This window comes from Eulemur rufifrons, chromosome 11 (assembly GCF_041146395.1).
Source record: "Eulemur rufifrons isolate Redbay chromosome 11, OSU_ERuf_1, whole genome shotgun sequence".
Classification (NCBI taxonomy): Eukaryota; Metazoa; Chordata; class Mammalia; order Primates; family Lemuridae; genus Eulemur; species Eulemur rufifrons.
The window spans coordinates 13798696-13818949 of record NC_090993.1 but is presented as its reverse complement, the minus strand read 5'-3'; the positions used below and the strand labels follow the sequence as shown (position 1 = coordinate 13818949).

General features: G+C 45.2%; 1 protein-coding gene across 2 annotated transcripts in view; it reads right to left on the bottom strand.

The window, feature by feature from the left end:
- Window positions 1-251: 251 nt before the first annotated feature.
- Window positions 252-20254, bottom strand: part of TAF5L (TATA-box binding protein associated factor 5 like) — a 29605-nt gene continuing 9602 nt past the window's right edge. The window contains exons 2-5 of one of the 2 annotated variants that reach the window (XM_069484744.1): window positions 18343-18487; window positions 14657-14761; window positions 8756-9480; window positions 252-2194 (exon numbers count right to left, since the gene is read on the bottom strand). In XM_069484744.1, the coding sequence (XP_069340845.1) occupies window positions 1397-2194; window positions 8756-9480; window positions 14657-14761; window positions 18343-18484 (1770 nt within the window). In that variant the 5' untranslated portion in view covers window positions 18485-18487 and the 3' untranslated portion in view covers window positions 252-1396. The remainder of the gene's footprint in view (window positions 2195-8755; window positions 9481-14656; window positions 14762-18342; window positions 18488-20254) is intronic. The other variant, XM_069484746.1, reaches the window with a different exon arrangement.

The window sequence follows — 20254 nt, the reverse complement described above, 5'->3', positions numbered from 1 at the left end:
CCGTTCCTTTCCCCCATCCAGCCCAACACAAAGGCCAGCCAACCCAGCCTCGAACGTGCTCACCGGGTCTGCCCGTTCTCTCCCTTTCCACTGTGGCCCCGTCCACTCATCTCCTCCCTGTACGAAGAGGACACAGAACAGATGCAAATGCACTGGAGGTGAGATGCGGACCATCCCAGGACAGACCACCCCCACCTGTCCTCAGAGTTTAAATGAGATGCCAACGCTGGTTTTTTTTGAAACTAAATACATTTTAATAGAAAACAAAATACAAAATAACTCTTTTCAGAAAACAGAAATATTTAATCCTTTCCCCACAAACGAGAACTTCCTTTGTGGTCAGAGCATCGTTGGATTTGCGTGCGTACTTACGGTTCCACCACGTGTTCGTTAGACTGGCGCTGCGGTGCGGGAGGTGGGTGCAGTCACCGCAGGACAGACGGGCGACGAAAAAGCTACACCTCTGAGTGGTCTTTGGAAAGTCCACATTTGTCTAATTTTATCTTGGGACTTTTACGCCAGATTATTCTTTAGCATAATCTTTCTTCTGAGGGTAGAGAATTAATAATGGAAGTGCATCCACGAGAAGAATTGTCTTTCCCACCATCACTGCAAGAGCCCAGGTTTTCTCAGTCAAACCCACCCACCCACTTCCAGGAACACGTCAACTGGGGTGATCAATCTGTCACCCAAAATTTCCCTTTCTCCCAATACACTGTGCTACCAAATTCTCTGAATTCCCTGAAGCTCAAAATTCCAAGTATCGAAGCCAGTGCCAGGAGTCAAACCTGAAAGATAGAGCAGAGAAGGTCCCCTCTGCCAGTGCTAGGTTTCCTCTTCTCAATAATAATAATAATTATAATTATAATAACAATAATAAAAAAATCCTGGTTCTCTGTAATTGCGGAAAAAGGAAAGATTTTTGCCAGGATCATCCCCTCCCCTTTCCTAGTTCCTGCCCCCACATCCCTCACTTCCCTTCTGCCCGAGGGCTGCAGCCCAGGTGACACCTCTGCCACACTGCTTCTCCTGAGAGTGCTGGCAACCCCCTCTGGCCACACCCAGCCCTGGGCGGGGCGGACGGGCAGGACGAGACAGAGACGGGGAGGTGCCTGCACGTGCACGGTGGGGTGTTGGTGGACACCTGTGACCGGCCTCTGGAGCATCCTCATTCTCGACCTCGTGTCCACCGGTCACTGCCTCCCCTCTGCCCCAACCCAACCCCGGCCTTCCGTGCTGGGGGGCTGAGTGCGGAGGGCCTGTCGGGGAGGAGGGCCCAGGAGAGAGGGGAGTAGGGGCTCTGTCACAGTCAGTCAGTGATTCAATCTCAGCTCGCGGGAGGACCGCAACTGGAGGCCTCCCACCGCTCCCCGGTCCGTTCCAACAAAGAAAACAATTAATGTTCCTGATTTTCTTGTGTAATTCCAGTCACCAGAAGAAGGTTACAGGCCATGAACTGCACACTGAGCACGTTGCTCACCTGCCCGGTGTACACGCCCACGAGCTCGCCGGAGGAGCCGTCGGCAGGCGCGCTGCAGTAGGTGTTCCTGATGTCCCAGACGCGCACCGAGTTGTCCATGGAGGCAGAGGCGATCAAGCCACTGTCTGGACTGAAGGTCAGGCTGGTGATATTGTCTGTGTGGCCTCTCAGTTCTTTATAAAGGGTCCCAGAGGCCAAGTCCCACAGCTTCAGCCGCTGGTCCTCGCCCGCAGACGCCAAGTACTTACCGTTGGGGGAGAAGGCAAGAGAAAGCACGGGGCCACGGTGGCCGGTGAAGAGCCGCACCGAGTTCCCCTGCTGGGCGCTCCACAGCCGGACGGTCTTGTCGGTTGAGCCTGTAGCTAAGTAGTTTGAATTCGGGTGGAATTTGACACAGTCCACATCTGCCAGGTGGCCTGCATATATCCTCAGCGGGTACGTCCGATCAAAGGACCACAGCCTGGCGGTGCGGTCGTGGGACCCGCTGGCGAAGTACAGACTGTACGGGCTGATGTCCAGGTCCCACACAGGGTAGGCATGTCCTTGGTACAGCACAGTGTTGGTGAAACTGCCCAGGTCCCAGTACCGGATGGACATGTCTTCAGAACAGGAGAGCAACCCTGAGCTGTCTGCAAGGAACCTCGTGCTGTACACTGGCCCACAGTGTCCCCGCAGTACCTTCATCTCTGCGCCTGCATTATCCTCCTCATCATCCTGGGAACGTCAGGGTTGGGTGGGAAAGGAAACACACACAAGAGAAAAAAAGGTCAGTGGTCTGACAAGGAAAATGAGGAAAATGAGACCAGGAACAAAAAAAGGAGAACAGAAACTGCCTGGGAAATAGCATGTACCCCAGAAATGACAGCGGTCTTGCCCTCAAAGGTCACTCCAGGAAAATAATGCACAGCTGCATAGTTGAATATAAAGTCATGTACAACTTACGAGCTGCCTTCCTTTAATTCATCTTGCAGCCAAGACTGAATCAGATCAAAAGATACAGAAATGCAAGGCTACTATTACAGAATGATGACTGGGACCTTATCTTTGGTTGAGGATAGCACATATTTCAAAATCTGATAAAAAGGTAGCCGGTGACTTTCATTGTCAATTCTGACGTATGCCATTTGGAAAGATTTACTTTTGAATTTATGTAAAGTTCTTAGATTCTTTTATTTATGGGCATTGTCTTCATCTGTCACTTGTAGCTGCTTTATAAGCCACAATGCTGTTTCTATTCCACTTGAAAAACTCCGGCCACGTTCATCATCCCGAGACAGGGGTTAATGATGGAGGCAGCAACACAGGGAGGCAGATGTGGTCCCACTTCAAGATTAACACAGAACTACTGGAGGGGTTTGGCCAAAATAACCCTAAATGCACAAGACTCAACAGTAAGCGAGAAAGATGCGGCTGTCCATAAATCACCCCGTCCCTCTGCCCGTGATCAGCCACAAACTGCCAGTGTCCCAGAAGAAGGAAGAATAAAGCTTTAAAATAGTGACTTTCTGGAGGGTCTCAAACATTTTCCCCGAAGTTACAAAACAAGGCAGGGATTCAGAATGGCTTTAAACAAAGCCAGGCAACTCATGGGATGCTTGGAAACAGTTTCCGGTGGGTGAAGGCAGGAAAGAGCCGCTCCCGGGACCCGGGGCAGCCCCGCCACGCGGCACGGCCTGCTCTCAAAGGCCGGTCCCTTCACTCACACGCAGCTCCTCACAGCTGCAGCTCTCTATTCTGGAGTTCATAAGTTACAAAGGGTTTTATTTATTTTTTACAAAGGGTTTTAATTAAACACTAGAAGAAAGGAGTAAGACGAATATTTGTGAACCAATCAACTTTGCTGACTCATTGTGGGAGCCTCAGGCTCCTATGTAGGAAAAGGGTACCCTTTTGGGAGGGACCCTTTTTTCTACTTGAAAAACATTACATTCAAAATAAACGAATGCCTCCGACGTGTACATATTTGAGGAAAAGTTAAGAGAAAATAAACACCGATGTCCATGAATATTCAAAATGGCTGTTCCAGATACTCAACATCAAAAACACATAGGCATTAAGATTCTACTGAGTGCTACCAAGAATATTAGTAATTTTCCTTTCCAAAGAGGTTACAACAACACTTTAAAATTTCAAGAATGACTCACTGCTCTACACCAGAGAGTTTACATAAGGAATGTGGAAGCTAAAATGACACCGGATGAACTAAACAAAGATCCTTTGAAAGCTAACCGCGGGGCGGCAGTGGTCTTCACCGGGAATAGGGACGGGGCACGGCCTGCGCCTCCTCAGAGGGGACTCGGTGTCGTGGTTGGAGACGGAGAGAGGCGCATGTGCCAGGAGGGTAGCTGGCACTCCCTGGGGTCTCAATGGCTGCCCTGGGCCGGTGGAAGAGTGCCTGGTGGACTCTGTAGACCAAGCAGTGGAGAAACCAGAATGCTCCTGCCGGCCGTCGCTATCACGCTTTGCCAGGACCACAGCTTAAAATAACCCAGCCACGTTCTCTGTGTGGCTCAGCCCAGTCCCCCACTGGCCTCGGCACAGTCGGGCAGCTGATTCCCAGCCCCAGCCCCACGGGTTCTTGCTCCTCTCTCTCCCACAGACAGGGTGGCACCCCAGAGCTCCCCGCAATTCTGACTGAACGGTTCATGGGTGTGCATCCCAAAGAGAAATGTTTAATTTGTAAAGTATATTCATGTAATAATGAGTCTTTTTTCTTTTAGAGACAGGGTCTTGCTCTGTTACCCAGGCTAGAGTGCGGTGGTGTCACCATAGCTCACTGCAGCCTCGAACTCCCAGGCTCAAGCGATCCTCCTGCCTCAGCCTCCTGAGTAGCTGGGACTACAGGCACGTGTCACCATGCCCGGCTATTTTTTAAATTTTTTTGTAGAGACAGGGTCTCGCTTTGTTGCATTGGCTGCTCTCAAACTCCTGGCTTCAAGCAATCCTCCAGCTTTAGCCTCCCAAAGTGCTGGGATTATAGGTGTGAGCCACTGTACCCAACCAATAATACGTTTTATTATGTACATATAAAACATGCATAAAATAGAAATTTAAAGATTAAGAAAAGTAAGTATGAACAGATCTTCAAATATCATTTAATGCATCGTTGTGCTACAGTCTGCCACCCCTGCTCTGGGCCCTGCTGTCCCTACAGACCTCACGTTTGTTACGGCTGCTCCCAGTCCCCTCAGCTCAGACGAAGCTCTCTCTACTCCTCCCCAGATCAGGGGTCCTTTTTGGGGTCTGGAATTTACCCTTGACTGTTCTCTAACAAGCTGTTAATGGAACTGAAAGAAACCCGATTTGGCTGGGCTTGTGAGTGGGTTAAGACTGGGAAGCCAGTGAGCCGCTGCTATCCACGTGAGCGATGAGAGTGGCCTGAACCCCACAGAAAAGGTGGCTGCGGCTGGTGGCTAGTGCGAGTCACCACGGGCTGTTCCTGTAAATACACAGCAGGTTTCTAAGACTTGGGACCAAAAAAGAAAGGTATGTAACATAGCTCACGAATAATCTTTTGTATCATTTACATGCTTACATGATAATTTGTCCATTTTGGATTCAATGAAATAGATTAATAAAATTAATTTTTACCTCCTTAAATGTGACTATTGGAAAAATTTAAATTACAGGTATGTCTCACATAATATTCCCTTTGAACAGCACTGATCTAAATGACAGTTTTATACACAGATTATAGAGCTGAATATTGCTGACAACGTTGGCTTCTTTACTTTTCAAATTTAAAGACCAGATAGGGGGAAGAATCACCAGACATTAAGTGAACCGAATATGGGAGTTTTATTGTTGGGCTACGGGGACAGGATGCCGGTAGCGATGAGGCTGGTTGTACACATATAGCTGAAAAGAAGTGTGAACCCTTGATTTGGTATTTGTGGTTTTGCCATGTTGCTCAAGTATTAAAAATACATAGTTATCAATCAACAAGGGCAAAAGTTGGATATAATTTCTATCTCCATTTCGCACGGAACAAAGGGTAGAGACTGATGGGCTCATTTGTCACTCTAGTGACTGAAATAGGAGGCGGGCTGCTTCTACCCATGCGTGGCGAGGGACTGCTACGTCAATGGACACCTTCCAAAGGTTAACCTAGATTATCTTCAGGTGGGAGAGAATGGAAGCTATAGGACAGTGCCGTGAATCCAGTTTTATTTGGCATAACTAATAGAGAAGATTTTATGCTTACATTGGAGGCTCTTGGTTGTTCCTTTTTTTTTTTTTTTTTCCAGACAGAGTCTCACTGTGTTGCCTGGGCTAGAGTGCCGTGGCGTCAGCCTAGCTCACAGCAACCTCAAACTCCTGGGCTCCAGTGATCCTCCTGCCTCAGCCTCCTGAGTAGCTGGGACTACAGGCATGCGCCACCATGCCTGGCTAATTTTTTCTATTTTGTGATATCACTCTTTGCTGAGGCTGGTCTTAAACTCCTGATCTCAAGTGATCCTCCTGCCTCGGTTTCCCAGAGTGCTGGGATGACAGATGTGAGCCACCACGGCTGGCCCATGTACAAGTTCTTATGTGAACATACATTTTCAACTTTCTTGGATACATATTTAGAAATGGAATTGCTGGATCTGAACGGTGTTTAAATGCTCACTGTTAAAATGTTGGGTTCACTACTTTAAGACACAGCTATTTCTTCAGCAAGGCTAAAACAGATGCAAACTGACTGCACTGTGGCTGGCACGGGCCTCAACCTCCCACCGTCTCTTTAATCCGTGCGGCTTCACCACTGACTTTGACCTGCTTGGCTGCTACAGGCCTGTGAGTCCATGGGGCTGCATTTTAACCGTGAATTCTACAAGTGAAACAGAAAGTCCACCTTCTCATTGGAGAGGCATTAAAACCCCACTATCCTAACTCACTTTTTTTTTGCTCATTTTCAAAAACTCATGTAAATCTAAGGGGTACAAGAGTAATTTTGTTACATGCACAGATTATGTAACGGTCAAGTCAGGGCTTTCCGTTATGCCTTGCTTCCCCCCAAAATGCTCTTTGTCAGAATCCAAATAAAAAACTTCTCCAAGCCGCTGCGACAGAACGGGTGGGGATGTAGAAATCCCACGCAGGAAGAAGACCTTCAGCAACAGAATAGCAGGATCTCTATTTTAGTTCTAAAGTTAAACAAAAAAATTCTTCTTAAAGAAAGCAAAGGCTAGAATCTACAGTACTTTCCATATGAATAATGACGAATAAACCAGAAAGACACTTCAATAAAACAACGGTTCTGATGACACCTTTTGCTCTCTGCCTGACTGACAGCACCACCCCTTACCCAGCTGTCCAGCCTGAGACACAGGTGTCACCGTGAGGCTTCCTCTCCCGCCCAGCCTACGTTAATCCAGCCACCGGACTCTTCCCCAGCCCACCGGCTGCCTCCTCCTCCTCCTCGCTCGCCGCCTGGCGTGGCTGCCACACGGAGCATCCAGGCCCAGCACCACTCCGCTTCCTTTCTCACCTCCTCTCCCACCTCCAGCCACACCGAATTTCTTTCAGTTCCTGGAATCCCGCCTGTCACCCCTCACTTCTGAGTCTTCGAATATACTTCTTTGATGCCCAGAAATCCACCCAAGACAAGTCACAGTCACAGTGGTGACCAGAGTAAAGTCTTAAAATTCACTTTTAATGCCCAAACCCTGTATCATCAAAGCCAATAAGGTCAACAGAAATAATTTTTTATTCTTATTTTTTAAGAAAGAGGGTCTTGCTCTGTCACCCAGGCTGCAGCCTGAAACTCTTGGGCCCAAGTGATGCTCCTGCCTTATTTAGCCTCTCTAGTAGGTGGGACTACAGGCTTGTGCCACCATGCCCAGCTAATTTTTCTTATTTTTGTTTGTAGAGATGGGGTGGGGGGGTCTCGCTATGTTGCCCGAGCTGGTCTCGAACTCCTGGCCTCAATCGATCCTCCCACTTGGGCCTCCGAAAGTGCTTGGATTACAGGCATGAGCTACCCCACCCAGCCTTTTTGTTAATTATAGAAAATCAAAAGTAAATGAGGGCAGGATCCCTCAGTCGCATCTGAAGAACTCCGAAACAGCCAGAACTGTCTCCAAGGAGAAGAGAAGTTTGAAAATTCAGATACAAGTACAATGAAAAATACCTTGGAGGGTACTCTAGAAATCAGAGCTTGTACATGGGAATCTACACTATTCATCATAACAAAATCCTCCAATTATATTGTCTCAGTTGTAACAATCAAAAATTCAAAGGCCTCACTAGGAAAACAGGAACAGGCTGCCAGCAAAGGAGGAGGGTGGCAAAACAAAACATAGGAGCAGGAAAACAAGGGCTTAATTTAGTGCACCCAATATTCTTGATACCCTTATCATTAATTGTAACGTAGCTAGAGTGATGTTCACTCTTTCCTACGTCAACCCTGTGTAAAGAATTTTCACAGTTAAAGTAACGGGAGGCAGAGCTACCTGAATTTCAGCGGTGATATGACAGAAAGATTTTAGTCCACAGCTTTTGTGGGACCACGCTCAGAGGAAGTTAACGCGGCGCAAAATTTAATTTCTATCTCCCTTGGCCCACATTTTTTCTAAGGTTGTGATTCTCGGTGACCTGAAACTCAGATTGCAGGGCCTGCCCGTCTTAAAGACCATCCCCAAATAAAGCAAATAAGATCTGACAACAAGATTGTTACACTGACTGACAGGTGAACTGGCAACTCTACTTCCTGTGTTACTTTTCCAACTGAGGTCTGGGAACACCCCGCGGCACAAGCCCGAGGACATGCTCTGGCCTCAGAAGGCCAGTACCGTCCAGCCTGCTGAGGGCGCAAGGAAGTCGCACTGTCACTGCTGCTGATGAAACCGGGAAATGGCACAACTTTCTGTGTGGAAATGATAACATTCATTACAGTTTAAAATGCAGACCCTTTGACCCAGTAATCCTACTTCTGAGTATATTTTTGCAAATGTACATACACACAAATGAATATTTACTGTAACTCTCAACTAAAGTCAGTACTAGCTAACGGTCTTTAATTAGGCTTACTGATGTTGTCTACATTTCAGATAGCAATAAATACTAACCCTTCACTAATGAAGTTAAGTTAATATTGTTAAAACTAGTTTTTATCTCTTAGGTTAGGCATGTCTAGGCTTCAACGGCTACAGGTTACATGGCATTAGTCTGGCTTTAGCTATATGATGAAGGAAATAGACAAGTCCATTCTCTGTAAGGTCTGCCATGTTTAGCAGGAATAGTCTGAGGAAATTAGGAAGGCAGGCGCAGGGAAGGAGAAACGGTTCATACCTCTTCCTCCAGAACATCACAAGCCAAGTGGATGCGGGACACGTCTACTTGATGGGGCTCTGATTTTAACTTCTTGGATCGTAAACTCCAAAGTTTTATACACGAGTTGTCAAACCCAGCAGCAAGCAGCTTGCTATCAGGGGAGATTTCTGCAGTGTTCAACAGTTGCTCTGTGTTATAGAAGGCATAGAAGCAGATGGTAGTGAGGGAGGGAGGCCCGTCCTTGACACGCTTAATGCTCTCCTGCAAGACCTCCAGAGCAGCCTCGTTCTGCAGAATCGGGCTGGGCATGTCCGGGGGCTCCAAGCCGTTGCTCTCACTGCGAGAGGAGCTGCCACTGGCGTAGAGCTGGTAGTCTGTTCTCTTGGCAGGCTGCACATCAAGATGAATGTGTAAGGTCAGGACTTTGCAGAGGGCAGTATTGTTGTCACTTTGGAGGTAGCGGATAAGGTAGTTGTAGCTGTCTTCTTGGAGGCGGACCACGTACTTGTTATCTAGGAATGCTCGGAGCTTGAAGTTAGACAGGACGTCCTGGATGGTCTGGGTGGTCTGCAGCTGCTCGATGACGTCCTTCTGGCTGGCGTTCTGCAGAAACATTCCATGGAAGCGGCTGTAAAAACTTTCCACTGTGCTCTTCGGACTATTCTGGACCAGGTGGAGGTGGAGGTAGACAAAGAGAGGATAGAGGAGAGGCATCACTTCGTGGCTATGCTGGGAATCAGAATCTGTAATGACAAAAAGTAAAGGCTTTATAATCAACGGAATTTCATAGAATACTGTGGTCCCTCCTGGGGAACCCACCATCACATAACACTTTCTTGCCAGGACCCCATTTTTTGAGACTATTGATTGAAATATATGCCTAATGCAGAATTCTGGGATTTCAAAGTCCTTTTGATTGAAGAGGGAAGAGCATGAACTCTGAAGTCCACCAAACCTGGGCTTGAAGTCAGCCACAAATCAGAAACTAATGCCCAGAGGGGTTAAGTGACTTGTCTAAGTTCTCACAATAATTCAATAGCTTGTACCCAGGTCTTCAAGGTTTAGTATTTTTTCTCAATGCATTAGTGTTTCTCATACTGGGGCCTTCAGACCTCTGAGGGCTCTTATATGTATTCTCGGGAGACTTTGAGTTCTCCACAGAAACTTTTTTTTTTTTTGAGACAGTCTCGCTCTGTTGCCTGGGATAGAGTGAGTGCCGTGGCGTCAGTCTAGCTCACAGCAACCTCAAACTCCTGGGCTCAGGCGATCCTCCTGCCTCAGCCTCTGGAGTCGCTGGGACCATAGGCATGTGCCACCATGCCTGGCTAATTTTTCTATATATATATATTTTTTTAGTTGGTCAGATAATTTCTTTCTATTTTTTAGTAGAGACACGGTCTCGCTCTTGCTCAGGCTGGTCTTGAACTCCTGACCTTGAGCGATCCACCCGCCCCGGCCTCCCAGAGTGCTGGGATTACAGGCGTGGGCCACCGCGCCCGGCCACAGAAACTTTTTAACTGGATAATAATTTAGAAAACAATGAACACAAGTATATTCAGAATTATCTGCATCGACGGCCACCTGGCAAGTAAGTGCTGACAAGCAACTTTAGTGCTCTAGTTCGTGTTTTGCATTACTATTGCCATCCATCAAGTCAAATCAAAGCACTGATTTCAGTGGAATCATTACCTTCTCTGGCCACACAAGACAGGACGTGCTGACGCTGAGATGGCAGCAGCATTCACCCATAATTGTCCCGTCAGTGTACTCATTTAGATTTTGTTGGTTAAATGGAAAACTTCTCTTTTGCATTAACAAGTTACAAGCGGGCATTTTTATGTTATTAAAACTACAGGCTGCTACAACCTTAGATACTCTTATATCTTTCCCTAGTATTTTCCTTTGAGATTTTATCATTTCCTAAGACTTTAACTTGTGCCTCCATGTAGCTGATGCTGAGTCCTTTATCTAAGTCTGTATCTTTCTGTTAAATTCCGGCCCCAAATTTCTTACTGCAAGATACACAGTAGGATGTCAGTGTCATGACAACTTAAAAATTTATAACCTCCTCTGCTGATTTCTGTTCAATAAGGTATTATTCCCTGCACCAGTCTCAAAACCTGAGTCATCCTCACCCCTTCTTCCTTGTTTACTCCTGAACCTTGGAGATTCTACCTTGGTAATTTAACTATGAAATCAAGATCCTGCCTTCCATTTCCACCACACTGTCAAGTTCTGGTCCTTCCCCACCTCATTTCTTAAGTACTGCCATGGACTTTTACTAATTGGTCAGCCTCCCAGCTACCCCTCTTCCAAATCATTTTATAAACTGCTTTTAGACTAGTACTCATTTATTTTCAGTCTGAAAGCCCCATACTCAGCAAACCTGGTTCCTTAGTTGTTCCTGCACAAAGAGTTGCCATCTCTGCCCTTTCGTTCATGTCCCTCCACTTGCCCAAATCCTCCTCCTCCTCCTCTTCCACAGTCTACTGAAATCCAATCCGCCCTCCAGGTGCTGACTTAAATACTACCTCCCAGCCTGAGCAACGTAGCGAGACCCCTGTCTCTACAAAAAATGAAACTAGTCAGGTATGGTGGCACTTGCTCGTAGTCCCAGCTACTTGGGAGGCTGAGGAGGGAGGATTGCTTGAACACAGAGGAGTTTGAAGTTGCAGTGAGCTAGAAGGATGCCACTGTACTCCAGCCTAGGTGACAGAGCAAGACTCTGCCACAAGGACCCCCCCCTCAAAAAAAAAAAATCCTACCTCCTGCTTAGTGAAGCCTTCTCTGACTACCCTAGACTAAATGCCTTTCTCCTTTCATTCCAAATACAATTCCGATATGTACATAATTCAGCAATTGACCTTATCTTGGTCTGTGAAAGCGCTTCTACTATATTCAAACTTTATTGAAAAACTTTTACTTATAGCTTTTTTACATTAGTACTGCTTCCAAATTAGATTAATGACTATATTTTACACTTTATCATGGTGCTCAGGAAATACTTGTTCATTTGATTTAGTTGACTGCTCTTCAGAGAACTGAGGGTAGAGAAAAATGCTCCAGGAAAGGCAGTCCACAGCGAACAATATATATTAACCACCCCAAATAATCTGTGACCAAAGGATTAAAGAATCAAATTACAAACAAAGTAACAGACAACTTTCTCAGTTTTGAAACAAGACAAGAAATCACAAAAGAAATGGTTGATAGATCATAATCTATTGAAATGTAAAGTTCTGGGCAAATAATCCTTGTGCTAATAATTTTTAATGTAAAGATGCATGTAAGGCAATAAATATATAATCAAAATAATATACCTAGCCTTATACACACTTACAGTTATCCCAGTTTTACTTGACCTCCATCATGGTTGGTATTTTAAAGGAAAGAATCTATATTTACTACAGTCTGTAGTTGGGGAAAATGGCCAAAATGTTACAGGAAATAAAGAATACAAAATAAAACCCTCAAGGGGGTTATCTTAATCAGTTTGACAGCTGTTGAGTGATGGAATTCGTAAGTAGAGAATAGGCTGTTAAAATAGTCACAAAAATGAAAAAATCATGAAGTTTAAAGGTTTAATAAAAAGAGCCTATTATGTTTAAACTGAAAAGAAAGAAGCTCCATGAAGTTCCTCGTATCATATGAATGTTAAATATCTCAGAGCAGTGATCCATCTCCACTAAGGATAAAAAAAGAAAAAGTGAATTTATAATAAGAGTTTCGTTCAGAGGTAAGCAAGAACTTGGGAGAAAATGAGTTATTTTTAAACATTAGTATTGGGTTCCCCCCCCCCACCCCCAGCCAGAGTGCTGTGGTGTCACCCTAGCTCACAGCAACCTCAAACTCCTGGGCTCAAGCAATCCTCCTGCCTCAGCATCCCGAGTAGTTGGGACTACAGGCATGCGCCACCATGCCCAGCTAATTTTTTCTATATATATTTTTAGTTGGCCAGATAATTTCTTTCTATTTTTTTAGTAGAGACGGGGTCTCACTCTTGCTCAGGCTGGTCTTGAACTCCTGAGCTCAAACAATCCACCCGCCTCGGCCTCCCAGAGTGCTAGGATTACAGGCGTGAGCCACCGTGCCTGGCCTGGCATTGGTTTTTGAGGCTTTAAGCAATTTTTTAAAAATTTTAACTGTTTTTATTTAAAAATTTTTCCTTTTTTTGTGTGTATACTCATGGAAAAATTTTAACTCTGTCTTTATAAAAAAGTTATTTTACCCAGTTTTAAAAATGATTATATTTATCTCTCCATGATAGATTTATCTCACCATACTACTGGTGGGGAAGCTGGTTTAGAAAGAAATGCCTGGCCTCTTTCAGCCTGTTTCTTTCATTCATTCAGCCTGCATTTATTTGTGTTAGGTGCTAACTCGATGCTAGGCCAGATACTGTCATAAGATGTATTGATATGGTCCCTGCCCTCGTGGAACATACTTTCTAATGAGAAAAACAGATACAAAGTAAAGCACCAAATGTATAATGGTGATGTACTCTGTGTTCTCATGCCAGTGAGATAGCTCTTGTCATGGACATGACCTATTTCCATTAGGAATGACACTCAGATGACTCTAATGACATCATACAGATTTGTTTGTATTTTTTTTTTTTTTAAGAGACAGGGTTTTGCTCTGCTCTCCAAGTTGAAATGCAGTGGCATGATTACAGCTCACTGCAGCCTCGAACTCCTGAGTTTAAGGGCTCCTCCTGCCTCAGCCTCCTGAGTAGCTGGGACTACAGGTGCATACCACACTAAGCCTGGCTAATTCTCTTTTTTCTTTTTATGTAGAGACTGGGTCTCCATATGTTGCCTAGGCTGGTCTCAAACTCCTGGTCTCAAGTGATCCTCTTGCCTTGGCCTCCCAAAGTGCTACGATTACAGGTGTGAGCCACCACTCCTAGCCTTGCTTGTATTTTTTTAATCACTGAAGCAAAGCTATGCAAAATAGACTCACTGGAATAATTTTATTATTACAGAACCGTGATGACTTTTGCAGTGAAGCATTAACACATTTAATTCATTGCTAAAGTGATTTATCCCGGTGCAAATTTTTATGTTCACATCCCTTTCCCATTTATCTTTTGGGGCTCTTTATGTTTTTCTGAAATATTTGCCAGGGCTCTTAATGTAGAATAACTACTCAGCTCTCGTATTTGATGGAACTGTTTTTCCCCCTAATATGTGGGACAGCATTTTTTTCTATTCCTATCTCAAGTGGTCATTCTGCCACCCATGAACTGGTCTAAACTACAACTCTTAATTTTTTGGCTTTCTGACTCATGAGGACTACTGTCTTGCATGTTTGGAAATAAGATCATTTTAAGATGTACTGTATTACTAGTAGAGATATAATGTGCATTTCAATCATGCTGCATTTAAGGATGCTTCTCCACATGGCTGACTTAGCTTTCACTACTCAACACAAGTCACAAGTCACTGTACTGAAGGCCATGAATAAAACTAAATAAAAAACCCAGAGCCCTTTCCCTTGTCAACTTTAACCTCATGATTTAACTCTCTCAGGAATTCCAACAGACCATAAGTTTGAATGTAAGAACTGTGTTAAAGTACCTTTTTTTCCTCCTTTTTTGAGACAGTCTCACTCACTCTGTCGCCCTGCCTAGAGTGCAGTGGCATCATCACAGCTCACTGCAACCTCAAATTCCTGGGCTTGAGCCATTCTCCTGCCTCACCCTTCCCAGTAGCTGGGACTACAGGTGCGTGCCACCACACCTGGCTAATTTTTCTATTTTTTGTAGAGATGGGGTCTCACTCTTGCTCAGGCTGGTCTTGTCAAAGTACCTCTGAATTTCTAGTACCTAAGGCCATGCCTGGAATGGACTAGGTTCTGAGGGAAATTTGCATTACTCCATTTCTTAACATGAAAAGGCTCCTCGTGCTTAATACGTACCAGTGAGAAAATTCCGCAGTCGTCCAAACTGTACTTCATATTGCTGGGGTTCTGCCTGGCAAGGGGCTGCAGACACTATGTTGGCACAACCAGATTCTGACTGAACTAAAGAGGAAAAGATACATGAGACGGGATTAGGAAAGACAATTATTAACCCAATATGGGCAGGAAGGATGAAGGAGGGTGTTGAGCTACATTGGTAACAACTGACATTTCAGCAGATTTTCAAAGTATGTTGGGGGTCCCGGTTAAATGAGACAGACTGATGACACCTGTTTGTCTCCCCTCCTGCCTGACACCCACTAAAACCAGAACAGAGGAATGAAAAGGTTTAAAGCACAGCGTAAGTTGAATGAGAGAGGATAGTTATATAAGTTCACAAGAGATTTACCGGGAAACTCCTGACCCTATATTCTGACACTGTACAACAATGTGCCTTGGTGTGGATCCACTGTCAGCCACTGTGCAGGGCACTCAGCGGACCCTTCAGTCTGGAAATTCACGTCTTCCAGTTCTGAAGACTCATGTCTTGAGTCATTTTGATAATTCCCTTCTATTTTCTGACTATTACAATGTCAAGGCAGAATCTCCTGAACTGATCCTCTAATTTTTTTCTCCCATATACCATTTCTTTGTCTTTTTGCTCTACTTTCCGGGAGGCTTTCTCACCTTTCAATCTGATTTTTTCCCCCAGGTTACCTATAATACCTAATGATTTTTCATTTTTACTATCATATATTTAGTTGACAATTTTTTTTTTTGTTCTCTGTTCTTTCACCCCCCCCCCCAAATAGCATTATCTTCTTGTTTCAAGGCTATGATGGCATTTTTGAATTTTTCCTCTGTTTCTTTCCATTTGTCTTTCTTACGGGATACGTTTCTTCCCCTGGCTGGCTGAGAGTGAGACACTCCACCCGTGGTGGAAATTCTGTGGGGGCGTGGCTTATCACCCAGGATGACCTCGATGGGCATTTTACAATGTCAGTGTCTTTTGGTCTTTTCTCTTGGGCAGGTCAGTCTCACCAGGGAGGGATCTTTTACTTGCCTTCCTGGAGGATGGGTGCCTGGCTGCAGCATTCTGGGCAGCTAAATGCACGGAAGAAGGCTGGAGTCTCAATATTCAGTATGTAAAGATGCACTTAATCGGCATTCTGTGAGTTTATGCTTTCTAAAAAGAAAACCCAGATCCCCTTACCCTGTTTCCATGGACGGAGGAATGGTAACTAATGCAGCGGGACTGAGGAAGCCACAACATAAAATATAGATGGGGGATACAGGTAAGAAGAAAGTCAGCGTACCCTACGAGAACACAGAACCAGACAGAAGCAGCAGGATCCGCTGCAAGGCCGACGTGGAAGGGCAGGACTCCTCCCTTTCTGTCACGTCCCCCCCACCTTTAATCAGTCACTAAGTCCTACAGATCCCTAACATTCATCCTCACCTGTCCATTCCCACTGCCGTGGCCATCACTCAGGCTGTCCTCACTGCTCACTGGACTGCACCTTCTAACTGGGGTGCCTGACTCTAACCTGGCCCTCCCCAGTCAACGCTGCCACCAGAGTGATCTCTCTAAAGTTCACATTTGATAACTTGCATACCTTCTTCCAACTTGTCCCTCCTTGGTAAATGCCTAATAGCTCCTTTGAAACTCAGCTCACTCCTTCTACTATTTACTGACCCCCGATTATACGCCAGGAATCTCGAGCCCTTTGGGGAGCCTTCCTTGACCTACCAGCCTAATTTATATGATCGTCTTCTCTGCTCCTATTAAACTTGAGGTGCTCCCCCACTCCCTTCACAGAACTTACTACATCGTACTCTTCCATAATCACTCTCTTACTTCCCAACTAGAACATTTATTAATAGCTCTTCAGGAGCTAGGATCAAATCTTAGCTATCTCTAGAACTTTTCTGCACTTGGCCTACAGCAGATGTTCAATAAATGTCTGCGGAATGAAGACATAATTATTCAGATAACTCAGCAGAAAGACCCAGGACAAAATGTTATGATATTCATATTTCACATTTCTCACTTTTCCTGGTGGTTTTCCAGGAACAACACTGACATTCCTAATAAGCTATTACATCTAAATGGAGACTACTAAGAATAGTAGAGTTCTGGAATATTGTTTAACAGTGCTCATTTCTACTTTCTATCAGTAACAGCAAAGAATTACTGCCCCCAGGCTCCAAAGAATGCAAGGCCTCAGGAGATTCTTCCTGTACTTTAAAGGCTGTGATGGCGAGTGCAGAAGGAATTACTCCAGAGTGGACAGAGCCCTTGTACAGCGACTACCCTACTAGGCACTCACTCTTCTACACTAAGGCCACCACCTAGCCATGATTTCATCACGGGCGTCCCCATGGAGTGTGAAGGAAAGGAAGAATGGATGGGTCTGACCCTAAAGCATATGAGCTTTTGCTAGTGTCTCCGAGGGAGTCAGAAACCACTCCTCTGGGAGCATCCTCAGGGTTTACTATTCTATCACTGTCTTCCTACGGCGATGCAATAAACCCTGGGTCTCCAACTTTGACGGTAGTGGGACAAGAGGTAGCTGAGGTGACTGCTGTTACCAGCATAGAGGATGAAACTATTAAGGGATAGAGCAGGTGGTAACAGATACTTGAAAGAGCAGAGGAAGTCCAGGAACCAAGAAGAGAGAAGGATCCAGGCTGAGCACATGAGGGAAACCAGGGCTACAGAAACCGTTGCTAACTCCAGCTCCACACGCAGCCTAAAGTAGTTCATCATCACCCTAAAGTAACACGGCAAATTTTTTTTCAAAATCTTCAGTACATAAACTCAATATAAAACCATATCACATAAAACCCCGAACTCACAAAATGGCTAAGTAACAATTATAGGAGGTTCTCCATATCCCCATGGGTGTACTGAAAACATGCAGTAAAAAAAGTTCCCAAAAGCAAAACCTGGATTTGCTGCACCAAGTACCGCACTGAATCCACGTGAACGCAGTGGCGTGCAGGCACCGTGAGTAGCCTGGAAACGACTTGGAGCACGCGGGCGGCTGCGTGCAGGTTACACGCAAATACTACGCTATTTTACATCAGGGACGTGAGCACCTACGGATTCTGGTGTCTAAGAGGGGTCCTGGAACCAATTCCCCACAGACACCAAGGGTCAACTGTACTTGGTATTCCAGATGGCTTCAACTCAAGTTTTTCTAAGAGAGAATTTGATTTCAAAAAAATAAGAAACAAAAAGAAATTTTAAAAACCTTTGGAATGTATCTATGATACCAGTATTTCCAGCCACTGAGCCGGAAGTACTCATTCGCCCAGCACACCTGATTTCCACGTGCGAGGCCGTTGCTAGATGAGAGGGGACCTGTAAAAGGAGGGGACAGAGACCCTGTCCCTAAGGGTCCTGTAGGCCAATAGTTTACAGAAGGAAACCGGTGCACATACCATCAGGTACAGGTGAAATAATTTAGAAGTTCGGAGGAAGGAACTAGGACAAGAGGTTTTCAGACGTGGCACGTGAGCATGGCTCTGAAGGACAGTTAGGGTCTCTGAGGCCAGCACCCTTACTTGGTGCAGCTCACTGCGGTTTTGGACAGTCTCACTCTCTGGCGCTGCCTTGAGAAGAGGAGTAAGTCCACACACACACAGACACGAGTTCTCCTGCTCCAGGCTCGCTCCTCCGCGGGAGCCCCTGTCATTACCTGTGAGATTGGCCGCCATCTCCTCAGCAGTCTGTGACAGCCGCAGTCCTTGCTTCAGGGGACCGTCTGAGTCCATGTATTGCCGGCGTTTGAGGTAGCAGGACACTGCCATCTGAATCTGCTCGGTGCGCACTCGTTTCATGACCTTTAGGGGAGGGAACCCCAAGATGCCAAAGCGTCAGGGGCCTGGGAGAGCAACCAATCCAACCACAACATCACAGACAGGTACAGCACGGAGCGGAGGAAGCCCAGCAACACGGCTAGCCGAGTGGCCTGGGCGAGGTGCAGGTCGGAGCGCCTGCTACCAGCCTGGTGCTCCCTCTGCCGTTGTGCCTGTCTTTCCAGGCAGTGCAGCCAACTTTGCTTATGGAAAATAGGAACAGCAGGGACAATAAGCCCCGCAGATCACTTCCAAACTCTGCTTAATACCGTGATTTCAATCAGCCCCATGGACGTTTTCATTAGACGCTAACCAGGAGCAAACAGGGCCAGTGTGGGTTTCAGGGCCTTTTATTTCTCCTGCCCACTTTGTGAGAAAGGTGTTAATTAGCAGTGAACCAGCCGAAAAAGCAGGCAGGAGGCAGCACAAAATCAAAGACCTGAGAAATTCAGAAACTGGATAAATAGATGTTGACAGAGTGTGGAGTTAATAATGGGGAAAGGGACTGTAATATTTTTTTCTTAATAGTAAGGAAAAGGCTGCCAGCACTAAGTCAAGGATTTGAACAATGTATTTTCATTTTAATCATATTATTTCCCTCTTTCGCTCTTTATCTAAACCACAAGCACAGAAAAGCAACAAAACAGTCAGAGGCTATATATACATGTTAGGGTATGTCTCATAAATTCCTGTAAGAAAGGAGAGTGGTAGGAAGGGAGCTGAATGGGGGTAAATTATTTTTAAATAATTCAACCTAATTTGAGGGTTCATAGAAAGAAAAGGAAAAAGAAAAAAGGGACTATTTCCCTTGACTGCTGAATTTATCATCAAGAATGCCAGGAAGCCCTAGAGCTGCCACGGCGCCCAGCGCTGCTTTGCCAGAGTAAGGAGCTCTGTAGTCCAGACGCCCGGCGACAGCTGGACGCGGTTTCTGGGTTCTCTTCTGTCACGTAGAGACGCTTTCCCTCTGGGACAAAAACGCGGTGTCCGTCCTGGGAAGCACACAGCATACCCGGACACACACGATCATTCCCACCAAAGTCACATTCTCAAAACCCAGGGTTCCCAGTTTCTTCTGTGAGGGAGATCTGGTTTTGATCATTTATTTGGATCTGTTTATGTTTTCAGTTTCAGTTACATGCATTAGTGTTTTCCTTTGAGAGTTCTTCCATTCTTTTTTTAAGATTTAAAATTCTACTTTTTCTAGAAATCTGTTATTTTGTTCCTTAAACATTTAAAAAAGTTTATTTTGTATCTACTTTTCATCCATCTGCAATTTCTTTTAGTGTGTAATGTGTGGTGAATAACCAAGCTATAGCTAACACACTGCCCCCAAATCACTTGTAAATAATTCGCTCCTTCCAAACTGATTTTTGGTAGCCCTTTTGAAATGTACTGTGAAGACCTGCTTTTTAAATTTCCTAAAAATCACATGACAGGGCCAACAGTGAAGGCTGGAGACACACACACACACAAACAAGCATGTATATTATATTAATATATATGTTATAAGGACAACACATATATGTTAAACTATGTGCACAGAAAGATTAGGCATTTCATTTCTGGATTACCAAAAAGGGTACAAATATTTGTTTAAAGGGGGGGCCACTGGGTCTGATATGGTTATAATTCAGTGATTTAATGAAACACAATAATAAATTTCTCAATACTGAACTATCTTTTCACTACGGAATTTGCCTTAGTTGGTTATGGTATGTTGTTCTCTCATTGTATTGAGGACTTAGATTA